The 19,628-nt window shown below is 48.5% G+C and overlaps 1 protein-coding gene across 1 annotated transcript in view; it reads right to left on the bottom strand.

Moving 5' to 3' along the window:
• Nucleotides 1–15,373: 15,373 nt before the first annotated feature.
• The window catches only part of Fntb (farnesyltransferase, CAAX box, beta), a 77,329-nt gene continuing 73,074 nt past the window's right edge, over nucleotides 15,374–19,628 (bottom strand). Inside the window, exons 11-12 of the mRNA XM_051196033.1 lie at nucleotides 18,631–18,745; nucleotides 15,374–15,667 (exon numbers count right to left, since the gene is read on the bottom strand). Coding sequence (XP_051051990.1) covers nucleotides 15,536–15,667; nucleotides 18,631–18,745 — 247 coding nt within the window. The 3' untranslated portion in view covers nucleotides 15,374–15,535. The remainder of the gene's footprint in view (nucleotides 15,668–18,630; nucleotides 18,746–19,628) is intronic.

Genomic DNA, 19,628 nt, shown 5'->3' with positions numbered 1-19,628 from the left:
TGAAGTAGGACTAACGCAAGCAGAATTCTGCTTGCAAAAATGGCAGTGTTTTTAATGCCTAGGCTCTGGAGTCAGACTGCCTAGGTTTAATATCGTGTCTTTCATGAAGTAGCTTCCCTCAGCTTCGGCGTCCTTACCTCTAGAATGAGGCTCATAATGGCAATAGCTTTGTGCGGTGGCTGTGTGCACTCAGTGAGGTAATGTGACCAGTGACATGTGCAAGACGGGAAGAGCTAGTGCACAGCACAACTGTCGGAAGTGAGGGTTGACTTCTGTGTCTCCCAAAGGGCCTCTCACACCTGCTGTGTCCTGACAGGCCTCAGTGACCAAAGAACAAGGGGGCCGGAGGCCAGACCAGCAGGCTCCTCAGCACTGAAGAGGTCCCACAGAAGCCATCAGCCGTGTCTGCAAACTAGAGTGTGATCTATGCTCTGCACACTGTGGAGACCCGGGAAAGTTGGTGGAAGCCCCAGGTGGGTTGGGCTGTTCCCAGGAGTGCTTGCTCGGGGGCGTCCAGAGCCCCAGCTCCCCTGACCTACAGCACTCTGGCTCAGTGCTGGAGTTAGTGTCATAGGTTCCTGGAGCAAGTGGGGCACAGCAGGGCTGACCTGACATGCATCTGAGATCTGTTTACATTTGGAGAATCAAAGTGACTGCCCCACCACAATTCCTGCTCCGGTGGGGCTCCCAGAATCTGAGACTACCCCATTACCCTTTTCAGATGTCCCATGCAGAATGCCTGTGTCATGACACATGGGTGGGTTCATATGTTTGTGATCCTGCCGGAGCAGGGCTCTCATAGCCTAGTCTCAGCTCCAGGTACACAAAACTCAAGACACTTTGTTCAACAGTTTCTCTAGGCCAAGAGAACATCCAGGACAAGATTTGCCAGCCTCTGTGTGGCAAGGTGATAACATAACCCCTATAAAAATACTTCCTAGTTGAGACCCTTGGAATGAAGCACCAGGTTCCTGGGCATGGGAGTACATGCCTTTAATCCCAACACTTGGGAGACAGAGCCAAAAAGATGTGGATGGAGTTCAAGGCCAGCCTCTGTTGTGCAGTCAGGCCCTGTCTGAAGGTAGTTTTCTGACTACCCCACATTCTGAGCAGTTTCAGTAAATCTGGCTTCGCTGCACTGTACGGGCGTGGCGGACCCCTCCCTTCTATCCATCATGGCTGCTGGTGCTTCACTGGGACTGACCTAGGGAAACTGACCTGAAGAGCTGCAGAGCCAGTGCTGGTGTAGCTAAGGCCTGATGATGCAAAGACACTCCCATCTCAAAGGGCATAGTTCATTCTGGAGCCAAATATAAATGGCCACAGGCAGCAGACACTGATTTAGATCACCCCAAATTCACGTTCCACTGTGGAAGTTTCATGGAAATCTTTGTAGGACCAGAACAGAAGGCCATAAATTAAGACACTTGAAAATCTACTGTGGCTCCATCAGGCAGACAGGCCATGGCAGCACAATGAGGAAGATGGCTGTGGTACCTGGATACGATCTGATTGGTGGGAACTGCTCATTCATTCCAAAGGAAGTCTATCTGTTAAGTGGTCATTCCAAAGGAAGTCTATCTGTTAAGTGGTTGCATGTTCTAATCAGCTAGCCGACCTTTGCAGGCAACACTTTATTATTAATAATAATTATTATTAATCTTTATGTACATGGGTATTTTGCCTTCATGTATGTCTATGTGAGGGTGTCAGAAGCCCTAGAACTGGAGTTACGGTTGTGAGCTACCATGTGGGTGCTGGGAATTGAACCCAGCTCCCCTGGAAAAGTGCTCTTAACTGTTGAGCCATCTCTCCAGCCCTGCAGATACCACTTCTTTCTAGTTACTCTCATTCACATGCCAGAAGCTTGCCTGCTGCAGATTTTTTTTTTTTTTCTTTCTTTTCTGGAGACAGCGTTTCTCTGTGTAGTCCTCGCTGTCCTGGAATTCACTCAGAGCCACCTGCCTCTGCCTCCCAAGTGCTGAGATTAAAAGTGTTCAACACCACCGCCGCCAGCTGCTTGTTGCAGTCTTTACCTTCAGTTTCTGCCCCAGTACCCAGAGCCATTTCAAAAGGCCAATAGCCACGTACCACTGTGAGGCTTCCGGTGTACATGTAAGATGTCCTTAAGTGCACCTAGCACTTAGATAATAAATCACTGACAGGTCTTAGTTCAGCCACCACGTGGCTCTAGGGCTGTTCTTGCCTGGGTATTGAGATTTGGAGTGAACGAGCTCTGCCCTGTACTGATGCTATGAAAGTTGGGTGTATAGATACTGCAGAAAAGGGGCCAGTGATATATGATGAGCACCAAAGGGTAGATGTGCTTTGCCTGCTTTCTGAAGGAACTCGAGGAAGACCTTAGAGACAGACTTCAGAAACAGTGTATCCCCGCTGGCTGAGTCACAACCCCTAACTGATAACATCCTAGTGCCTTCGCCTGCCCCTCTGGCTGCACCTGTGTTTTTTCAGAGAGCCTGGTGTGCCACCTGGTGCTTCTACGCGGGGCTTGTTAGGGGATGGGCAAGCCATTGATTTCAGCCTCCTCACTTGCCCTGTTTCACGGGCATACCCAAACAAATCGCTTTCTCTGCCACCCAGCAAGCCGGTTCTCGAAGCTGTGAGTTTTACCGAAGCCAGGAAGTTTAACCTCTTGCAGAGGCCCTGGGTATCTGCCTTCCCAGAGATACAGCTTAGGAGTATTAACATGCCTGAGATGCGGGAAAGGTGGTTGAGGTGAAGAAAGATGAGGTTATTGGTGGTCTGTGCGTGTGCAAACTTCTTGTCCCTTCGTAAGATGTGGAGAAAGTGATGCACTAGTATGAACTGGGGTGAGTTATGTGCCTGTCCCCCTCGAGCGTGCCCCCCCATGCCGGTTCACACTTTTCATGGTAGGTGGATTGTTGACTTCAGCCTGACTTCCTGCAAACCTCTAAGAAGCCCTGGTAATCCCATGGTGCAATGCAGGAACACCACAGGGGTCCAGGCTTCCTCTGCATGAGCCTAAAGGGGGACAGGTTGTGTTCTTTGATCTTCAAATTCTAGCTAGGGAGACTGGCTCAGGCCTCTTAGAGGAGAAAAATGGTCATTTCATAATGGGGATTCCTTATGGTGGGGTGAGGGGAGGCAGCCAAACCTGCAGGCAGGACCCATGGACACTTACGCGGTTGCAGAGGCCCAGAATGATTGATGTGTTTAAAGGTTGCAGGACAGGTGTCACTGGAGCCCAGCAGCTTGGGTCCCTTCCCCTGCCTGTGCTGTCCAGGCTTGCTGTGAGTGCCAGGCATCAGTCAGGTTGGTTTGCTCCTGATGTTCATTGCAGGGTGGGATCATGTATACCTACAGCCTTCTCTGGGCAGAATTACCCAGCAGTCTCTGCAAACTAAAAACTGGAAGGAAAAAAAAAAAAAGAATCAAGGATCCAATAATAAGAAAGCTGTACCAGAATTTTCCATTCCAGTGCCGAGAGTGACCAAGGATTAAGCTTTCTGCCAAAGAAAACAAACCGCAATGGTGCTGGCCAGTGGAGAGAGGTACACTTCTCCCCACCAGCTGGTCCCTGCAGGACCTAGAAACTGAGCATGAACATTGCAGAATATAGCTCAAGGAGGAACCAGATGCTCACAGGGCTGCCACCAGCCATCTGGTCACTCATCCCAACACAGGGAGTCCAGCTGGCAGTGCGGCTCTACACACAGCACGTAACAGTCTTTGTTCCCCATCCTCGTGTCCTCAGCTCTGAGATGGTAAGGGCAGATCTAAGGCCAGAAGGCCACAGCCTAAGAAAGGAATGTCACGTCCACAGCAAATACCCACCACAGGGTCTCTGAGAGTCCAGGGAAGGACTTCGGGTCCAGCAACTTGACCTCATTTCCTGGACAGGAAATGAGTCCAGGCCACCCCCTCCCTGTATGCAGAGAGCAGATGTGAGCAGGCCTTTCAGCCTAGAAGCTCCCAAGAGGTCTCAGGCCTGTCAGTTGTTGCTGCTTTACCTTAGCCAAGTGCCTGGTCTGTCATGGCCCTCTACAATGTCATCGAAAATGTACAGGAGCTCAGGCCTGGATGTGCAGTCATCTCTTGTTTGTGATGGGACAGCTCAACATGATTTCAACTCACCGGGCATTTAAGTAGCATGGAGTCTGGGAGCTGTCATGTACCACCCACTGGGGAGATTTAGGCAGGTGAAAAAACCTTGGAGAACTCTATATGGGTAGAGATAAGACTTGTACATGTGCCATAAGCATGCACACCCAGTTTCTAAATGCCAGAGACGTTGAAGTGAGGCCCTGGGGACAGGTGGTGGGAAGGGATGGTTTGGGTCAGGGAAGGATCCACTCATCCCTTCTCAAACTCTTGGCTCTCCTTCCTCCCTTGAAAGTCCAGCCTCTGTCTACATGGGCCGTTTGTAGCTGCCTTTAGGACTGCCTGCATTAGTTAAGCCTCGCATCCTTTGTAAGATGGATCACCACTCCCACAATGATGGCCCCATTGGGATCCAGGCACATGGGCAGGAAGAGCTTCAGAGAGGAAAAGGACTTGAGGGGTGTTGTCCAGGGAAGAGCATATATACCTTCCCAATGCTCTCACAAGGATATGGCTTGCAGAGCCCTCACCGTTTGTTCATGATAGGCATTGGTCATCTTGGTCATTGTGCTCTGGGAACATGCCCTGCAGCCTTCTTGCAAAGAGCCATGACTCTGAGCCATGCTTCGACTGATAACTGCAGGCTCCAGCACACCCTTTGTCCCATCAGACCAGGGCATCACGGGTCCAGAGGTAGCAAGGAAGAATCACACCCAAGATAACCAACAATACAGAGTGCCTATTATGGACAGAAGTTAGTGTGACCAAAGGTTGAGAGAATGGTATACTGAGAATAGTACACTGAACCCAAACATGCCCATCACCCAGTGTCAACTATTACAGGCATATTGTTTTTTTAAGAGCAAAAGATGATACAATGTGTAGCTAGACTTTCTTTGGACCCACAAGCTCCCAAATAATAACATAGAAACTTCTTATTAAGCTAGGACTTAGCTTAGGCTTGTTCCCAACTAGTTCTTAAAACTTAAGTTAACCCATTTATATTCATTTACATTCTTCCATGCGGCTTGTTACCTCTCCTCCATACTGTATATCCAACTCCCTCCTGAGACTCACTGGTGAATTTCACCTCCCTTCTTCCCAGAGTTCCTCTCTTTTCCTGGAAGCCCCACCTATCCTCTTCTGCCTAGCTGTTGGCCATTCAGCTCTTTATTAAACCAATCAGAAGGTGCCTTGGCAGTGACACATCTTCACAGTGTTGCTATTGAAGATATATATATATATATATATATATATTGATATGTGAATGAAACAGTCAGAGAGTTCCAGAGGCCAAAGTAGGGATAATTTGAGCAGCAAAATAGATTGTAGTATTAGAACATAACCCAAAGTGAAGTTGAGTCTGTTCTGTAGCATAGCCAGTTCTGGAGTCAGTGCTGGTAGAAACAGTCCTCCCTCAGGACTGAAGATTGGCTCCCAACCCATCATAGGTCCTCAAAGCTGTGTACTCAACGCTCAGGTCTCTTAGGCGGATGGCAGAGTAATTGAACATAAATAACCTCCATAAGTTCTCCCATGTACTTTTATATCTTGAGGCTGAGGATGAAGCTTGGTCATAGAGTGCTTGTCTAGCATAGGAGGCCCTGAGTTTGATCCCCAGTACTGTCCCTCCAAACCTCTAGATCAGTGGTTCTCAACCTGTTGTTCACTACCCCTTTGGGATCACATATCAGATATCCTATATATGAGATATCTACTCTACATTTTATAACAGTAGCAAAATTAGAAGTAGCAATGAAATAGTTTTATGGTTGGGGGTCACCACAACATGAACTGTATTAAAGGGTCTCAGCATTAGGAAGGCTGAGAACCACTGCTGTAGGTCATTTACAATACCTAATAAAATGTAAACACCGTGTCGACGGCTGCTAAGCTGTATTGTTTCAAGAGTAAATGGTGAAGGGGAAAGTCTTCAGTGTTCAGTATGGACATCAGTTTCTAGTATTTCTGGTTCTCTGTTGAATTCATGGCCTGGGAACCACTGATACACAGGGCTGAATAAAGGAGTGAATAAGTAGCAAACAGATCTCCCATGGGGAATTTCAACTAATTTATTTACTCTGCCCTCAAATTATGGAGCCTGATGTCCCCACTCCTTAAATGTAGACTAACCACAGTGACTCCTTTTTAGTCACATGGGAAGGAATGGAGGGAGGAGAGAGAGGGAGCAAGTAAAGGAGAGAAAGAGAAGGGGGGAAGGGAGGGAGAGAGGGAGGGAGGGAGGGAGGGATAGATCTGGAGGTAGCTGACCACACTAGTTCTGCTAGTGGTCAAGGTTAATTTAACATTGTCATACTTACCTCTACTTTTCCTCCACTGCAAGCGAACTCAGTCCCTGAATAATGAAAACAGCACACCAATCTCAGTTGAGGACAGTCTAGCATATCTGAACCCCTAAAACAACTAAAGTCTCCACAGATAAAGTCTGAGAAGCTATCACAGCCAGGAGCAGCCAGGGAGATGTCACAGCTGAGTCCCTGGTATCCTACATGGTATCTACAGTGGCCAGCAAGATGGCTCAGCGAGGAGACACTTGCTTCCAATTCCAATGACCTGAGCTTCATCCCCAGAAGCCTCATGGTGGAAGGGGAGAACCCACATTTGCCTCTGATTTTCACACTAGTGATATATCATGTCACCCACACACATCACACACACAGTCTATCAATAAATGTCATTTTAAAATGGATTTAGACAAAAACTACAGGAATTTGAATGAAATGTGACCTTTAGCTAAAGTATCCATCCTGGGTTATTCCTAGTAACAAATAGCTCATGTTAATGTGGTTTTTTTTTTTTAAGAGTTTTTTTTCATGTGTGTTGGTCTTTTACCCACATGTAGGTATGCACACCATGTGTATGCAGTGCCTATGGAGTCCAGAAAGGGCATCGGACTCCCTGGAACTGGAGTTACAGACAGTTGTGAGCTATCATGTGGGTGCTGGGAACTGAACCCCAGTCATCTGAGCTCTTAACCACTGAACCATCTCTGTGGCCCCTTACTGTAAAACTTCAACAACTGGGGAAAATGGTAGGAAAATGAGCTATTTGTTACTAGGAATAACCCAGGATCTTGGTGCTTTGTAATTTTTCTGTCAATCTAAAACTAAGCAGAAATTTTATATGTGTGTGTTTATACATATATACACACACACATATATTACACATACACACTATACATACATACAGTGTTTATGTGTGTTCATGCAGGAGCGTGAGGAGGTGAGAAGAGGCACAGACCCCCCAGGAACTGGAGTTACTGGTTGTGAGAAGCCACGTGGGTGCTAGCAATCAGACTCTGAAAGAGAAGCCAGTTCTCTTAACCCCTATTTTGTTTGTTACTGAGACAGTCTCGTATAGCAGCCTCAAGCTAGTTATGTAGCTGAGGCTGGCCTTAAAACCCTGATCCTCCTGCCTCTGCAGGCTTGACCACCACATCCAGTTGGCCTTTGTTTCTTCTCTGATCTGGGGCTCGAACTCAGAGCCTCATATATGCCAGGCACGCTTTCTACCATTGATTCATACTCCAAGTCAAAGCATATAAAGCATATTCTAAAAGTGCTTTATTATGTTATTGTTTTCTGTTTGGAGGAAGAGTCTCACTGGCCTGGAATTCAAGCTAACATTGAACCCTGATCCTTCTGAGTCCTGGCTTGGCAGGGTTATCCTTCTGGGTGGTTTTTAAAAGCTGTGTTTCCTCAGGGATAGCTGAGGGCAATGAAGAAGTTCCCGGTAAACTGGACTCTATTCCTGCCTGATCTTCTTGTTGGATATGCCAGAGTGGCAAGAGGAAGGAATGTGGGGCCGCCTGGTCCCAGCTGGCGAAGAGCTGGGGCAGAGCTGTCCTTGTGGGAAATGAGGGAGTTGTCCAGGAACCAGTTAGACATGCCACGACTGGTTGCAGAAGGCTGGCTGACACCAGGACTTTGGTCAGCTCCCAGAGACGACTTCTATCACAGCCTTGCTGTGAGTAATACAGTGTCACAGCAGGGTGACACACGCTTAATTCAGAGACTCACTCTGTACCACGGATTATACACAGCATGAGGACCATTAGAAGGGAGACGTAGCTCAATTGCTAGAGTGTTTGCCTAGCATTCGCGAAGCCTTGGGTTTAATTCCCAACACTGCATAACCTGGGTGTGGTGGAGCCCCCATGTAGACAGAGAGATAGAGAGGCATGAGAATCAGGAGTTCAAGGCCATCCTCTGTTACAGAGTGAGTTCAAGGCCTGGACTACAGGAGACACCATTTCAAAAGAAGGATGTTGTCACCTTCTCATCCTGGTGAAAGACGGGGCCAGGAATTGAGGGTCTCACTCGTCCAGCCCTGGAAGACATTAAGCAGTTTTTGTCCCTGCCCTTAGGTTTCCTTGCACCTCTTCATCTGGAAGCCTGGGGTGGCAAGGGGACACGGTGTTTGGGCAGTTTGGGGGCAGCAGATCTGGGCTCAGGTGACTCTACCACCCAACAGTGGGGAGACCTCGGTGAGTCAGTCAGCTCTCTGGCCTGTTTCTCCAGTTATAAAACACGGGTGACACACCTGCCTCGCCCATTCGGTGAGGCTGAACCGAGGATCAGAGGACAGCACTGAGTTCAGGCAGATGGTCACGGGTTACCCTGAGGGTGGGAGGTAGGGTGCTATTTCTCAGGCCTCAGGAGTGATCTGGGACAGTTTCCCACCCATCAGGATGTTCTCACTTGCAAGTACAGATATACCTGGATTTTTGATGAGCTTATCATAAGCTGCAAATATAAAGTCAAATTGCATTTAAGAGCTGGGTATGCTGGTTCACAACCTGCCATCCCACCCACCACTTAGAAGGCTGAAGCAGAAGGATCTTGAGTTCTAGGCCAGCAGTTTACACAGTGAGACTGTTAAAGAGTAAAAAGTGCACTGACCACGCCTAACCTGCCAAGCATAGTATGGAACCTCCTCAACACATGTTGCTTTCATAATCCTATGAGGTCTAAACATTGTAAGCTGAAGACTATTTATAATGGTAAATGCAACTCAGATTGGCTAATATAACTGGGGGGGGGGAACAAAGCTCACTTCTCAGCCTGCCTGCCTTCTATAGAAATGGCCACATCTACCACTGTCCCATGAGGAGACAATCAAGTGTGGAGAGTTCCTTTAGATTGTTTCAGGTCATGTTCTTGGCTCTGGATCAATCGCCACGGTCAAAGTAGGCTGCCTGGCTTATCTGTGGTTACTGTCAACCCTGGGCAAGTAGTTGGAGCAAAGACAGGTCAAGATGGCCCGCTTGGGCTGGAGTGGGTGGCAGCTGTCCGGCAGGTTTCTGACGTGTCCTGCCCCACTGTGGTGGCCTGCAGTAGTAACTGGCCTCCTAAGCACCCATTTCCCCTGTTGACTACAACCCTCCTTTTTATCTGGAACTTGGGGTGGTTTGAATGAGAAAGTCCCCCACAGGCCCAGGTATTTGAAGACTTGCTCCTGTATTCATGGTGCTGCTAGGGAGATTTAGGAGGGGTAGCCTTGGTGGACGAAATGTATCGCTGGGGGCAGATGCTGAGAGTTCATTCTCTTGCCTACTTCCGGTTTGCTCTCTGCCTTGTGTTTGGGGTTAAACATGAACCTCCTGTTCCTACCATTATGCCTGCCACTTGCTGCCATGATCATGGACTCCTATCCCTCTAGAAGTTACCTTTGGTCACATGTTTTATCACTACAACAGAAAAGTAACTTACACGGAGCTTCATTCCTGCCCAAATAGCTGTGTTTGTTTGAAGCAGGGCTTTCAATAGTTTTTAAGGGTTTGTTGTTTGTTTGTTTTTCTTATTTTCTTGAGACAAGTCTCAGCCCAGTGTGACCTCTAACTCACTATGTAACGGGATAATCATGGATGTTTCTTAGCCCCCCTCCCTCCTTCTTTCCCCCCCCTCTCTCTGTCTCTCTGTCTCTCTGTCTCTCTCTCTCATTGTTATTGTTTTGAGACTATATATTATCCTTGGCTGGCCTTGAACTCAGAGATCTACCTTCTGGAATTAAAGAAGCGCACCACCCCTGCCTAGCTTTCATTCTCATTCTTAAGATGTGTGCTTCTGATAGAGTCTCATTGTCCACTGGAGAGAAAAAGCATGTGACCAAGATGTCAGCCCAAAGCTAGTGAAAACTGTAGTCCCCACTGGGAGGAAAGGCTGGGCTTGCACTAGGTACTCATCTGCTGACGGACTCCAAGAGGATATAAGGCATGGAGCCACCTCTTCAGCTCCAACATTCTTTTTTGTAGGTTATCATTTATTTGTATGTGCACACACATATGTATGTGCCCAGGCACGCCACAGAGCACATGTTGAGATCAAAGGACAACTTAATAGAAGTACATTCCCTCCTTTTGCAAGGTGAGGTCCAGGGATCAAATTCAGGTGGTAGCCCGGGCTAGCCTTGAACTTGGGCTCCTTCTGCCTATGCTCCTGAATCCTGCAATACAGGTGCCACACCAGAAGGTGCTGTCAGTTTCACCGTCATCTTCAGCTGTGTTCTCCACCCTTGTCCAAGGCAGTGAGCACCACAGAGCAGTGTACGTGAGTGACTGCAATGCTCTTTACCAGCCAAATGCATTTGTTTGCTTCTCACAGTACACAGTAAGCGCCCTAGCGATGAAGATATGGCAGAACACTAAATGAATACAAATGAGTTGGCATCACACCCGGGCAAACTGCAGGCCCTGTGCCAAATCTGGGCCACCACCTGTCTTCATAAACACAGCTTGGCTTGGGGCACAGCCATACTCCTGTGGTTCTGTGGTGGTGGAGAGTTGAATAGTTACAAGAGAACACATTTTGAAGATGTGGCAGTTCCCCCTGAAGCACCCATCTTCCCCCAGATGTAGGCAACACTGTCCTAGCCCTCAAATCAGCTTCAGAAAACAATTGTTCCTGAGTCAAACCCACTCCAGAAGGCGGTCATTGAGAAGTGCCGGGTCTGTGCCTTCGCTGAGATGTGCTCCCTGCAGGACTTCTCTTTTTAGGCCATGGTGAGAGTCTAGGCAGCACACAGGTATAAACACACCCATTTACCACGTGGGGCTTTGATTTGTTCCTCTGGACTCAGAGGCTGAACGCTATGGTGAGCTCCGTAAGAGGTGGTTCAAGTGAAACTGAACTCTTTAATCTGCATGAAGGGATGTCAGCATTGTTGACCAGATACCCTACACTTGAAGGGTTTAGCTCCAGACACACTGCACTCAGGACCGTCCAACACCTGCCACTAGCTGCCACCTTTTTCTTTTTTAGTTTGTGATGCTGGGTACTAAACCCAAGCATTCTACCACTAAACTGTTGTTCTGGCCCCAGACACCTCCATCTCTAATCCCTGGCTAAGCTCCTGCCAGAGGTACATTATAGGCAGTTAATATTAGTGAAAGAATATGATGGGCATGTAGCCAACCACCACTCAAGGACTCAAGGTTCCCTTTTAAAAAGATTTGTGCATGCTTTCTTTCAAGTGTGTGTGCACCACATGTATGCCTAGTGAGCACAGAAACCAGAAGTCTTGGATTACCTGGAATTGGTGTTAACATTGTAGTTGTGAGCTACCATGCGGGTCAACCCAGGTCCTCTGGAAGGGCAACAAATCCTCTTAACCACTAAGCCATCTCTTCAGCCCCAAAGTTTTCTTTTTTTTAATTATTGTTATTTGTGTATGTATGTGTATGTGTATGCAAGTGTGCATGCAGATATGTGTACATACACACATGCACATGCATGACACAGCGTACATGTTGAAATCAAAGGACAAATTTTAGGAGACACCTCTCCTTTTGCCACATTTGGTCCCAGGGATCGAACTCAGGTAGTTGGGCTTGGTGGCATCCTGTACCTGACAAGCCATCATGCACTCCCCTCTCCAGGGTGTCTCAGTTTTATCTCTGGTTAAATAAAACACCAGGAAGCAACATAGCTAGATGTGAGTGAGGCCACACCTTGGCAGAGGCCTTCCCTGGCACTGTTGGCATGGGGGGGCTTGTTTTTTGATTTGTTGTTGTTGTTTTTTGAGACAGGGTTTCTCCGTAGCGTTGGAGCCTGTCCTGGAACTCACAGAGATCTGCCTGTCAGTGTCATCACTGCCTAGCCCTGGCACTGGCATTTAACCATCTTTTGAATGGTCTCCCTGACAAGTGGCTTCCTATAGGGTACAACTACATTGTCTGCAGAGCAGCTTAGGCAAGTAGGGAGTTCTGGCCTTTAGCGTTATGGAATTTGTCACCAGGAAGCGACTCTCAGCACCTGGCATCTTGCCTTCTTCATCCCCTAGAACTCTACAGTAAGCCACTCTAGCCTTTTGTTTTGTCTTGACTCCAGGAAGCTCCAGTTAAGTAAACTCTGTTCTGAAAGCCTCCATGTCTTCCTTCCTCCTCCAGACCCCTGGGCCTGTGTGGCCCCTTTTCCAGGTGTTTAGTCCATAAGCCCCGTGGCATGGTGGATTGGCCGGACTTTATGCTGTTGTACTAACACAGGAAGAAACACTGCTGTCTTGTGCTTCAAAGGAATGCACAAGAACAGGATCTACAGTTCTGCATTCACAGACCCAGGAGGGCGAGGACAGCTAGGACCAAAGGCAAGATGCAAAGTGAAGACCACTGACGGCTCCAGATATCTACACTCCTTCCCAAAGGCAGCTTTGGGAACTCTGCCACCAGGTGGGAACTGGGGCTGATGTCAACTCTGCAGTCCCTGGGCTACACAAAGAGGAGGCATTTCAGTAGCAAACAGAGATGACAGAAGCCAGGCCTAAATTGTCTTCCTGGGATTCTTGGGAATCTGGGATGAACAAGATTTCATCTTAGTAGAGGAGCCCAGGAGCTGATGTGGCGATGGGGGAGGCCCCGCCCAGGCCTGACACTCTGGGTGAAGGCCCATCAAATGGAGTCTCACTACAGAGCAGTGGTAAAGGATGGGACGAGGAGGGGGCTGGCATTTCCTCGCTCACCACAGAGCTATGGCTGGATCCTCACCTGATGTTACAAGGAAAAGTGTTTCAGAGAGCACTCAGCTGAATTGCCAGCTTGCTGGGGGGGGGGGGGGTCACCCTGGCTGATCTAGGAATTCTGCCTTCTGTTGCCAGGAAGGGGCTGGCAGGATCCCCAGGGTGAGTCGATGGGACTTACATAGACACATCTGTGGAAGTTTGGTATTTGTTGATAGGGACACATTTCCTGGGGTCAAAGGCTATATTAGTGGTGTCTTCTCAGGCTCTACAGGATAAAATATGGATCAAATAATCCAAGTTTTCCCTCCAGGCCTACCCAAAGGCTGAATTGGGGAGCTCTCCAGAAAAGGGGCCAGAGAAAGAGAGATATTAGTACAAATCTGGGGTGCAGCAGGATCAAGACACAGCCTTCTCTCCCTCACCCCACACCACTTACCCTCCCTGGCCCTGTTCCTGGGTGTGAAGACATCTCAGTCTGAAGTAGCTTCTGGACCCCAATGGTGACTGCAGTTATCTTCAATACCTCCGCTCCTGGTGCTGAGCCTTCCCCTACCATCAGTGGTGGACAGTTGACTTGGACGTGATGAACTGCAACCCAAAGACTCTTAGCAGAATTAACATTGCCAGGGGCTGGGAGCTGCATACAGAATGTGACTCTGGGTTATTTGCATGGATGGAGTTTCCTGTGAGGTCTCCTCCTCCTCTTCCAAGCCAAGAATGTTGCCTTCTTGGCCTTCCTTGTGAGAGAAGCCCTTCTCGTAACCACAGGATTCCAGCAATACCCATGCCAGCCCCCACCTATGGCCAGGATGTCCACCCCCCAGCCCTATGCAGTGTCAGAGTGTACTCCCTCCCATGGGCAGGTTGGAGACAGACACAGACATTACAATTCAATGTGTGAAGCAGGTATGCAAGAGTGAGTGAAGTTCTGCTTCACTCATGCAGGAGACAGGAAATCCCCAGAGCAAATGGGCATCTGGAAGGAATTTTCTTGGTATAGATAGAAGAGATAGCATAGAGGCCTAGAGTACTTGCTGTTCTTCCAGAGGATCGGAATTTGGTTCCCAACACCCACACTGAACCCACTAAAAACCACGTATAACTCTAGGGGATTTGACTCCCTCTTCCGGTCTCCACAGATACTCACACTCACACATACATAGATACATACACATTCAAAAAAATTATTTCTCTTAAGGAAAAAAAAAGCATAGAAAATGTTACTCTTTTATTATTTCAAGGAGGTAATACATAGCCCAGTACACCAAAGCAATAGGGAATTAGAGGCAGAGAATGGCCAGTGGTTTGGGGAGGAGCCTCATGCTGGTCTCCAAGCTCCCATCTTCCTGCTCACAAGAAGGCTGGGACAGTGACAGGAACTGTGACTGTAGCAGTGGATGGATGACCAAACTCAGCATCCTGCCAACTGTAAGGGCTGGCACAGAGGCAGCTCCAGGATTTGGTACGCTGGCAGTGCTTGCCCTACGCCCCAGGCCACTGTCCCCACAGCAGCCAGCTTGCCTAGCACTTGATTCTGTCTCAGTGAGCCTGGAGTGGGCAGGGCAGGGACAAATCCTGAGCATCAGTTAAGATGAACGCCTTAGTAGTGTTAATACTCTGGATGAGAAAAGAAAGACAACACTGGGGGGGGGGGGGGGGGGGGGGGGAGAAGACCGGGCAGAAGGAAGCTGGGCTGCAGCACTCCCGGAGGAGGAGGAGAGCCTCTCCTGGTACATGATGGGGAGAGGCAGGGCCTGGGCTCTGGGGAAGCTGCTTCCTCTGGCACAGAGTTGACCTAGAGGTTGATTTTCCAATCATAATTGGTTACCTGGGTCTAGTCATCATATTTAGGACAAAACAAGTCTTGCTTACACCAAACATGGCCTTGGAGAGCAGTGTGGCTCAGTTCTCCCAGTTGGGGGTGGGACTCGACCCAAGACCCTTCTCCTCCATTCCCAGCCGCTGTCCTTTGCAGATGACTGGGGAGGAGACAAGCAGAAGCACGTGCTGCTGTAGCCCGGTGGTCTTTTCCAGGGAGCTCACATAGGCGGGACCCGCAGCCCCACCCTGGCCCGGCACAGAGCTGACATCTCTACCCCAGAGGATGCCCATCGGGCGATTGAGTGGTGCTGTGCAGGTGGAAGCCACGGCAGTGGCTGCGATGCTGTGATACTCACAGATGCCCTCCGTTTCAGCACGGTGAGCCAGGCTGCCGGCTGCTTCCCAGCATGCACTGCTCTCCAACCCCACTACACAGGCTCACAGAGTTTTGGTTTGACAGGTATGAAAATAATTTTAAAAAATCACACCACTGTATATTCCAAACCCACAGCTGATGGCTTTGTTTTGTTTGACAGGAAAGGACAAAGAAACCACAGCTCCACAGTGGCCAAGGCTCCCATAAGCACAGAGCGTGCTTTGTACCCAAACGGAGAAACTTTGTCTGCTGGGGGAGCTGGGGGAGCCATGGGGTCCTCTAGTCGGAGGCTGGATCTGAGGTCACCTCGTCTTCACATTCCTCAAAGCCTGGGACCGGCTTCTGCAGAAAGTGTGTGGTGGCCTGGATCACCTTGTCGGGTCCAATGTTGTAGACGGGGTGAGTGGGCTGCTGTAAAAAGAACAGACACGAATTTGTCACCAGTGGCTCTTGGTTGGCTGAAACTCACCCGGCAGAACTTAGACTAAGGGAGCGTGAGTGGTACCCACAGGCTTATTCCAGGCCCACAGTACAAACCAGTATCTGCTGCAAGCATGCCATAGTACACAACCACAAGGGAACATTATACTGCCACTTAAATGTGTACTTTGATTATTTTAATGACAGGACATGCATGTTTATCTGGCATACATTCTGGAGTACTCACATACACTTTACCTGTCAAGCGTCTTTATCTAAAGCAATGAAGTCCAAAACTGTGTGGCAAACCCAGCACCTCACAAGTTAGCTATGTGTCTACTTCTAAGCGACATCCCTTGCTCCAAAACCTTTTCTTAAACATTCTATCTTTCTTATTACTAAATTTCTTTTTAATTAGCAGACAAAGTACCATTTGTTACAGGGTTCATTTTTCTTTGTTTCAGTCTGTTTTTAACAGGCTGGCTAGCCCAGGCTGGCCTCAGATTTGCTATGTACGATGGGCTTGAACTCTTGATCCTCCTGCCGCCGCCGCCACCCACACGCTGGGATTCAGGTGTGCCCTGCTGTGTCGGCATCCACTGTGACATTCATGCATCTTGTCATTAAGCTTTGTTATTATTTGCACCTTAGCCCCCACTCCTGCTGGTCCCCAAACTGGCCCCTGTAATCCCAGCACTCAGGAGGTGGAGGCAGGAGATCAGAAATTCACTTTGTCTTGGCTATACTCTTCTTAGGTGGAGGCCAGCCTAGGCTACATGAGACCTTGATTAAATAAATAAATCAGGGGCTGGCAAGATGGCTCAGCAGGTAAGGGTGATTGCTGCCAAGCCCCATAACCTGAGATCACTCTGGAACCTAAACAATAGGAGAAAACCAACTCCACTGACCACATGTTGCCCTGACCCTTGCCCAACACAAGATGGGGAGGCGGTGTAAAGAAATTGAAAATCTTCTGCAGCTACAACCTCCTCCTCTTCACTCTCCCAGAGAGGCTCAAATACTGCTCTAAAATCCTGTCCCGCCTTAGACCTTTGGTTTCTTTTGGATTTCTGTGATGTAGGGAAACATGTGAAAGAACTGGCTGAGGGTCTGAGGGTCTGAGGGGATGGCTCAGCTAGTCAAACACCTGCTTTCAAAATACAAGAGCCAGAGTCTGATCCCAGCGCCCATGTCATGCAGAAGGCCAGGTGTGGCTGGTGCACCTATAATGTGCACCAGGGAGGCGGGGACAGGAAGATCCCTGGGACTTACTGGCTGGCCAGCCCCCCCCCCCCCAGTGAGATGCTCAGGTCAAAGAACTGTGTGCACATCTGCCCAGGAGTGACACTGAGACTGCCCTCCGCTCTCCATGTGCACCCGCACACCTGCTCCACCAGAGGTTACACCAGGCGTAGTGGATGTAGCCTGTAATCCCAACCACCCCAGGAGGCAGGGCCAATAAAACTGATACAAGTTCAAGGCTAGCCTGGTCTAGGATGTGAATTCCAGGCCAGCCAGAGCTACAGAGTGACACAGTGGGACCCTAACCAAAAAAGAAAAAAAAAAAAAAAAAAAAAGATTTTTTCCTCTGTCAGCTATTTGCACTTCTGCTTGAAACATGTCCCAATGCAAACAACGGACAGAAATAAAAGCCAGATGAAAAGACAAGGCTCAAACATTTAGATCTGTTGTAGGCAGAACCTCAGAATGAGTGGCCATGACAAGTGGCTCTGTTACTTGGCCACTATGGACAGTCTCAGCTGCATCTGTCTCTTGGGCTCATGTCTAGGGGCAGAGTGTCACCTTGTTCCAGCTGCTATAGCTCAGGCCATGGTGGGCAACATCCTGCTCTATCCTTGTGCTGGGGGCTAAGCTCAAGGCTCTACAGTCTCATCCCAGCGTGAGCCCTAGCCATGAGCAACATCTCTAGCCTAGGACTGCCACCTTATGGGAGAAGCACACACGAAACAAATACACGGCAAACTGACGTGTGCTACTGTGGCACGGCAATGTGGGCAGTCTATGCTCTGAAGGGAAGGCATCTAAGCTGAGACATGAAGCCAGCGAGCCAGTGAGTGGAGTACCCTGCCCATGCTAGACGTCCCCAAGCTCTGGATAACGACTGTGTCGGCAGAGAGCTGGAATACAGAAATCACCTTATTAGAGGAACAGCCACCTCTGCCCCAGCTCAGACCATTGAAACCCTGCCTCTGCCTGGCCCGAGGTTCCTCCATGCACACCTTCACTCATAGGATGCAAAATGGCAGGAAGGTGGGGCCTGTGAGATTCCTAGCTTGCTCACACAGGAAACAGCCAGACCTGCAGGATACAAGTGAGGTCCCCAGACCCGCAAGACCTTGTAGAAATGGATGTTGAATTGTTATGACTAAAGAAGCTCCATTTTATGCTAGGCATCCATTTTTGGTACCCATCTGGCATCTGTCACTGACTCAAGGCCCTGGAAGATAAGTTTCCATGAACCCTGACTCAGTGAGACTATCTGTTATGATTAACTTGCTTATGAAGATACCCAAAGAGTGTTTTGAGTTCCCCCATTAATTAAAAAAAAAAAAGGTTTTAAATAAAAAATAGGATGGCTAAAAGTGACTTGTTATGACATAATTAACTGCTTTTTATTTACTTATTTTATTATTTATTTTTTGCTGCTGTAACTTGCTTACGCAGATACTCAAAGATTGTCTTGAGTTGGCTTAACCACTTAAGTTGGCAGAACAGAACAGGTTTTACTTGCTTGCATAGCTATAGAACGTCTTCATATGGTTTTCCCCTTTAGAAGTCCTTTCCTATACCCTTCTTCACGACCATCTCAAATTTGGCTCAGAGATTTGCCCTGCTATTAGTTAATCAATAAATCATTTAATTATAACTTCACTGAGTCCACGGTGTGTTCCCAGGGGTCACAAACTCCATAACAGAACCCCAACCTGCCTTACCAGAGCATTTTCAGGCACGCCCATGACCACATCATGTAGCATGGCCCCACTTCCGAAATGCTGGGCAATGGATAAGCCACTCAGGCAGTAGCAAGTGTGGTAGAAGTCACGTGACCTGCAAGATAGAGAGCGCTGAGAAGCCCTGTCCCCTCCCTCCCTCCCAACCTCTCCAAATACTGCCACCCGGAGTCCAGAGGGCTGTGACACAACTATGCTTGGGCCCATTTCTCTACAGGCGGGAGGAAGCATGGTTGTTTGCAGCAGTGGGCTTACAGGGCCCATTTTCAGCCCTGCCCGACAATGGGACTCTTTTCTTTCAGTTTTTTGTTTGTTTCTTGGAGGAATGAAAATGGAACTCAGGGCTTCCCACATGCTGGGCCAGTACAAAGTCCCTGCTGAGCCACACCCTCGGCCATGGGAGCTGTCATTTGGTCTCCCAGCTGCTCTGGAAAGGGCTCTCCAGTGGTGGTACTAAGTTAACATACTTCTCTAGAAAAATCACAAAATGTCCAGAAATCCTCCTGATGAAATGCTGGGTGTTTGTGAGTGTGTATGTCTGGAGCTTAACAGAACATCTCATATTTTAGGTGACCTTTTTCATTTACCATACACAATACCCACATCTGCCTTTAGTCATTCAATCTACCCTAGAACAGTTGCTGGATTACCATCCGTTTACAGCACTTACTGGATTGATGGCCTGTTCTGTTTGGCTGTTTCACACTGCTCAGGGTGACCCTGGACTGACATGCTAATATCGATACCTCCATCCATATCCTATTCTGGTTAAGTGGAGCTTAACAAGAAAGACAGAACGATAAAAGAAGCTGGGCATGGAGCACACCTTTAATCCCAGCACTCGGAGACAGAGGCAGGTGAATCTCTTGAGTTCAAGGCCAGCCTGATCTACAAAATGAGTATAGCCTGGGCAACACAGAGAAACCTCATCTCAAAAAAACAAACAAAAAGCAAAAAACAGTAAAGGAAAGCTACCAAGC

Source organism: Phodopus roborovskii, unplaced genomic scaffold (assembly GCF_943737965.1).
Source record: "Phodopus roborovskii unplaced genomic scaffold, PHOROB, whole genome shotgun sequence".
Classification (NCBI taxonomy): Eukaryota; Metazoa; Chordata; class Mammalia; order Rodentia; family Cricetidae; genus Phodopus; species Phodopus roborovskii.
The sequence above is the reverse complement of the archived record's forward strand: the minus strand, read 5'-3'. Positions and strand labels throughout refer to the sequence as shown.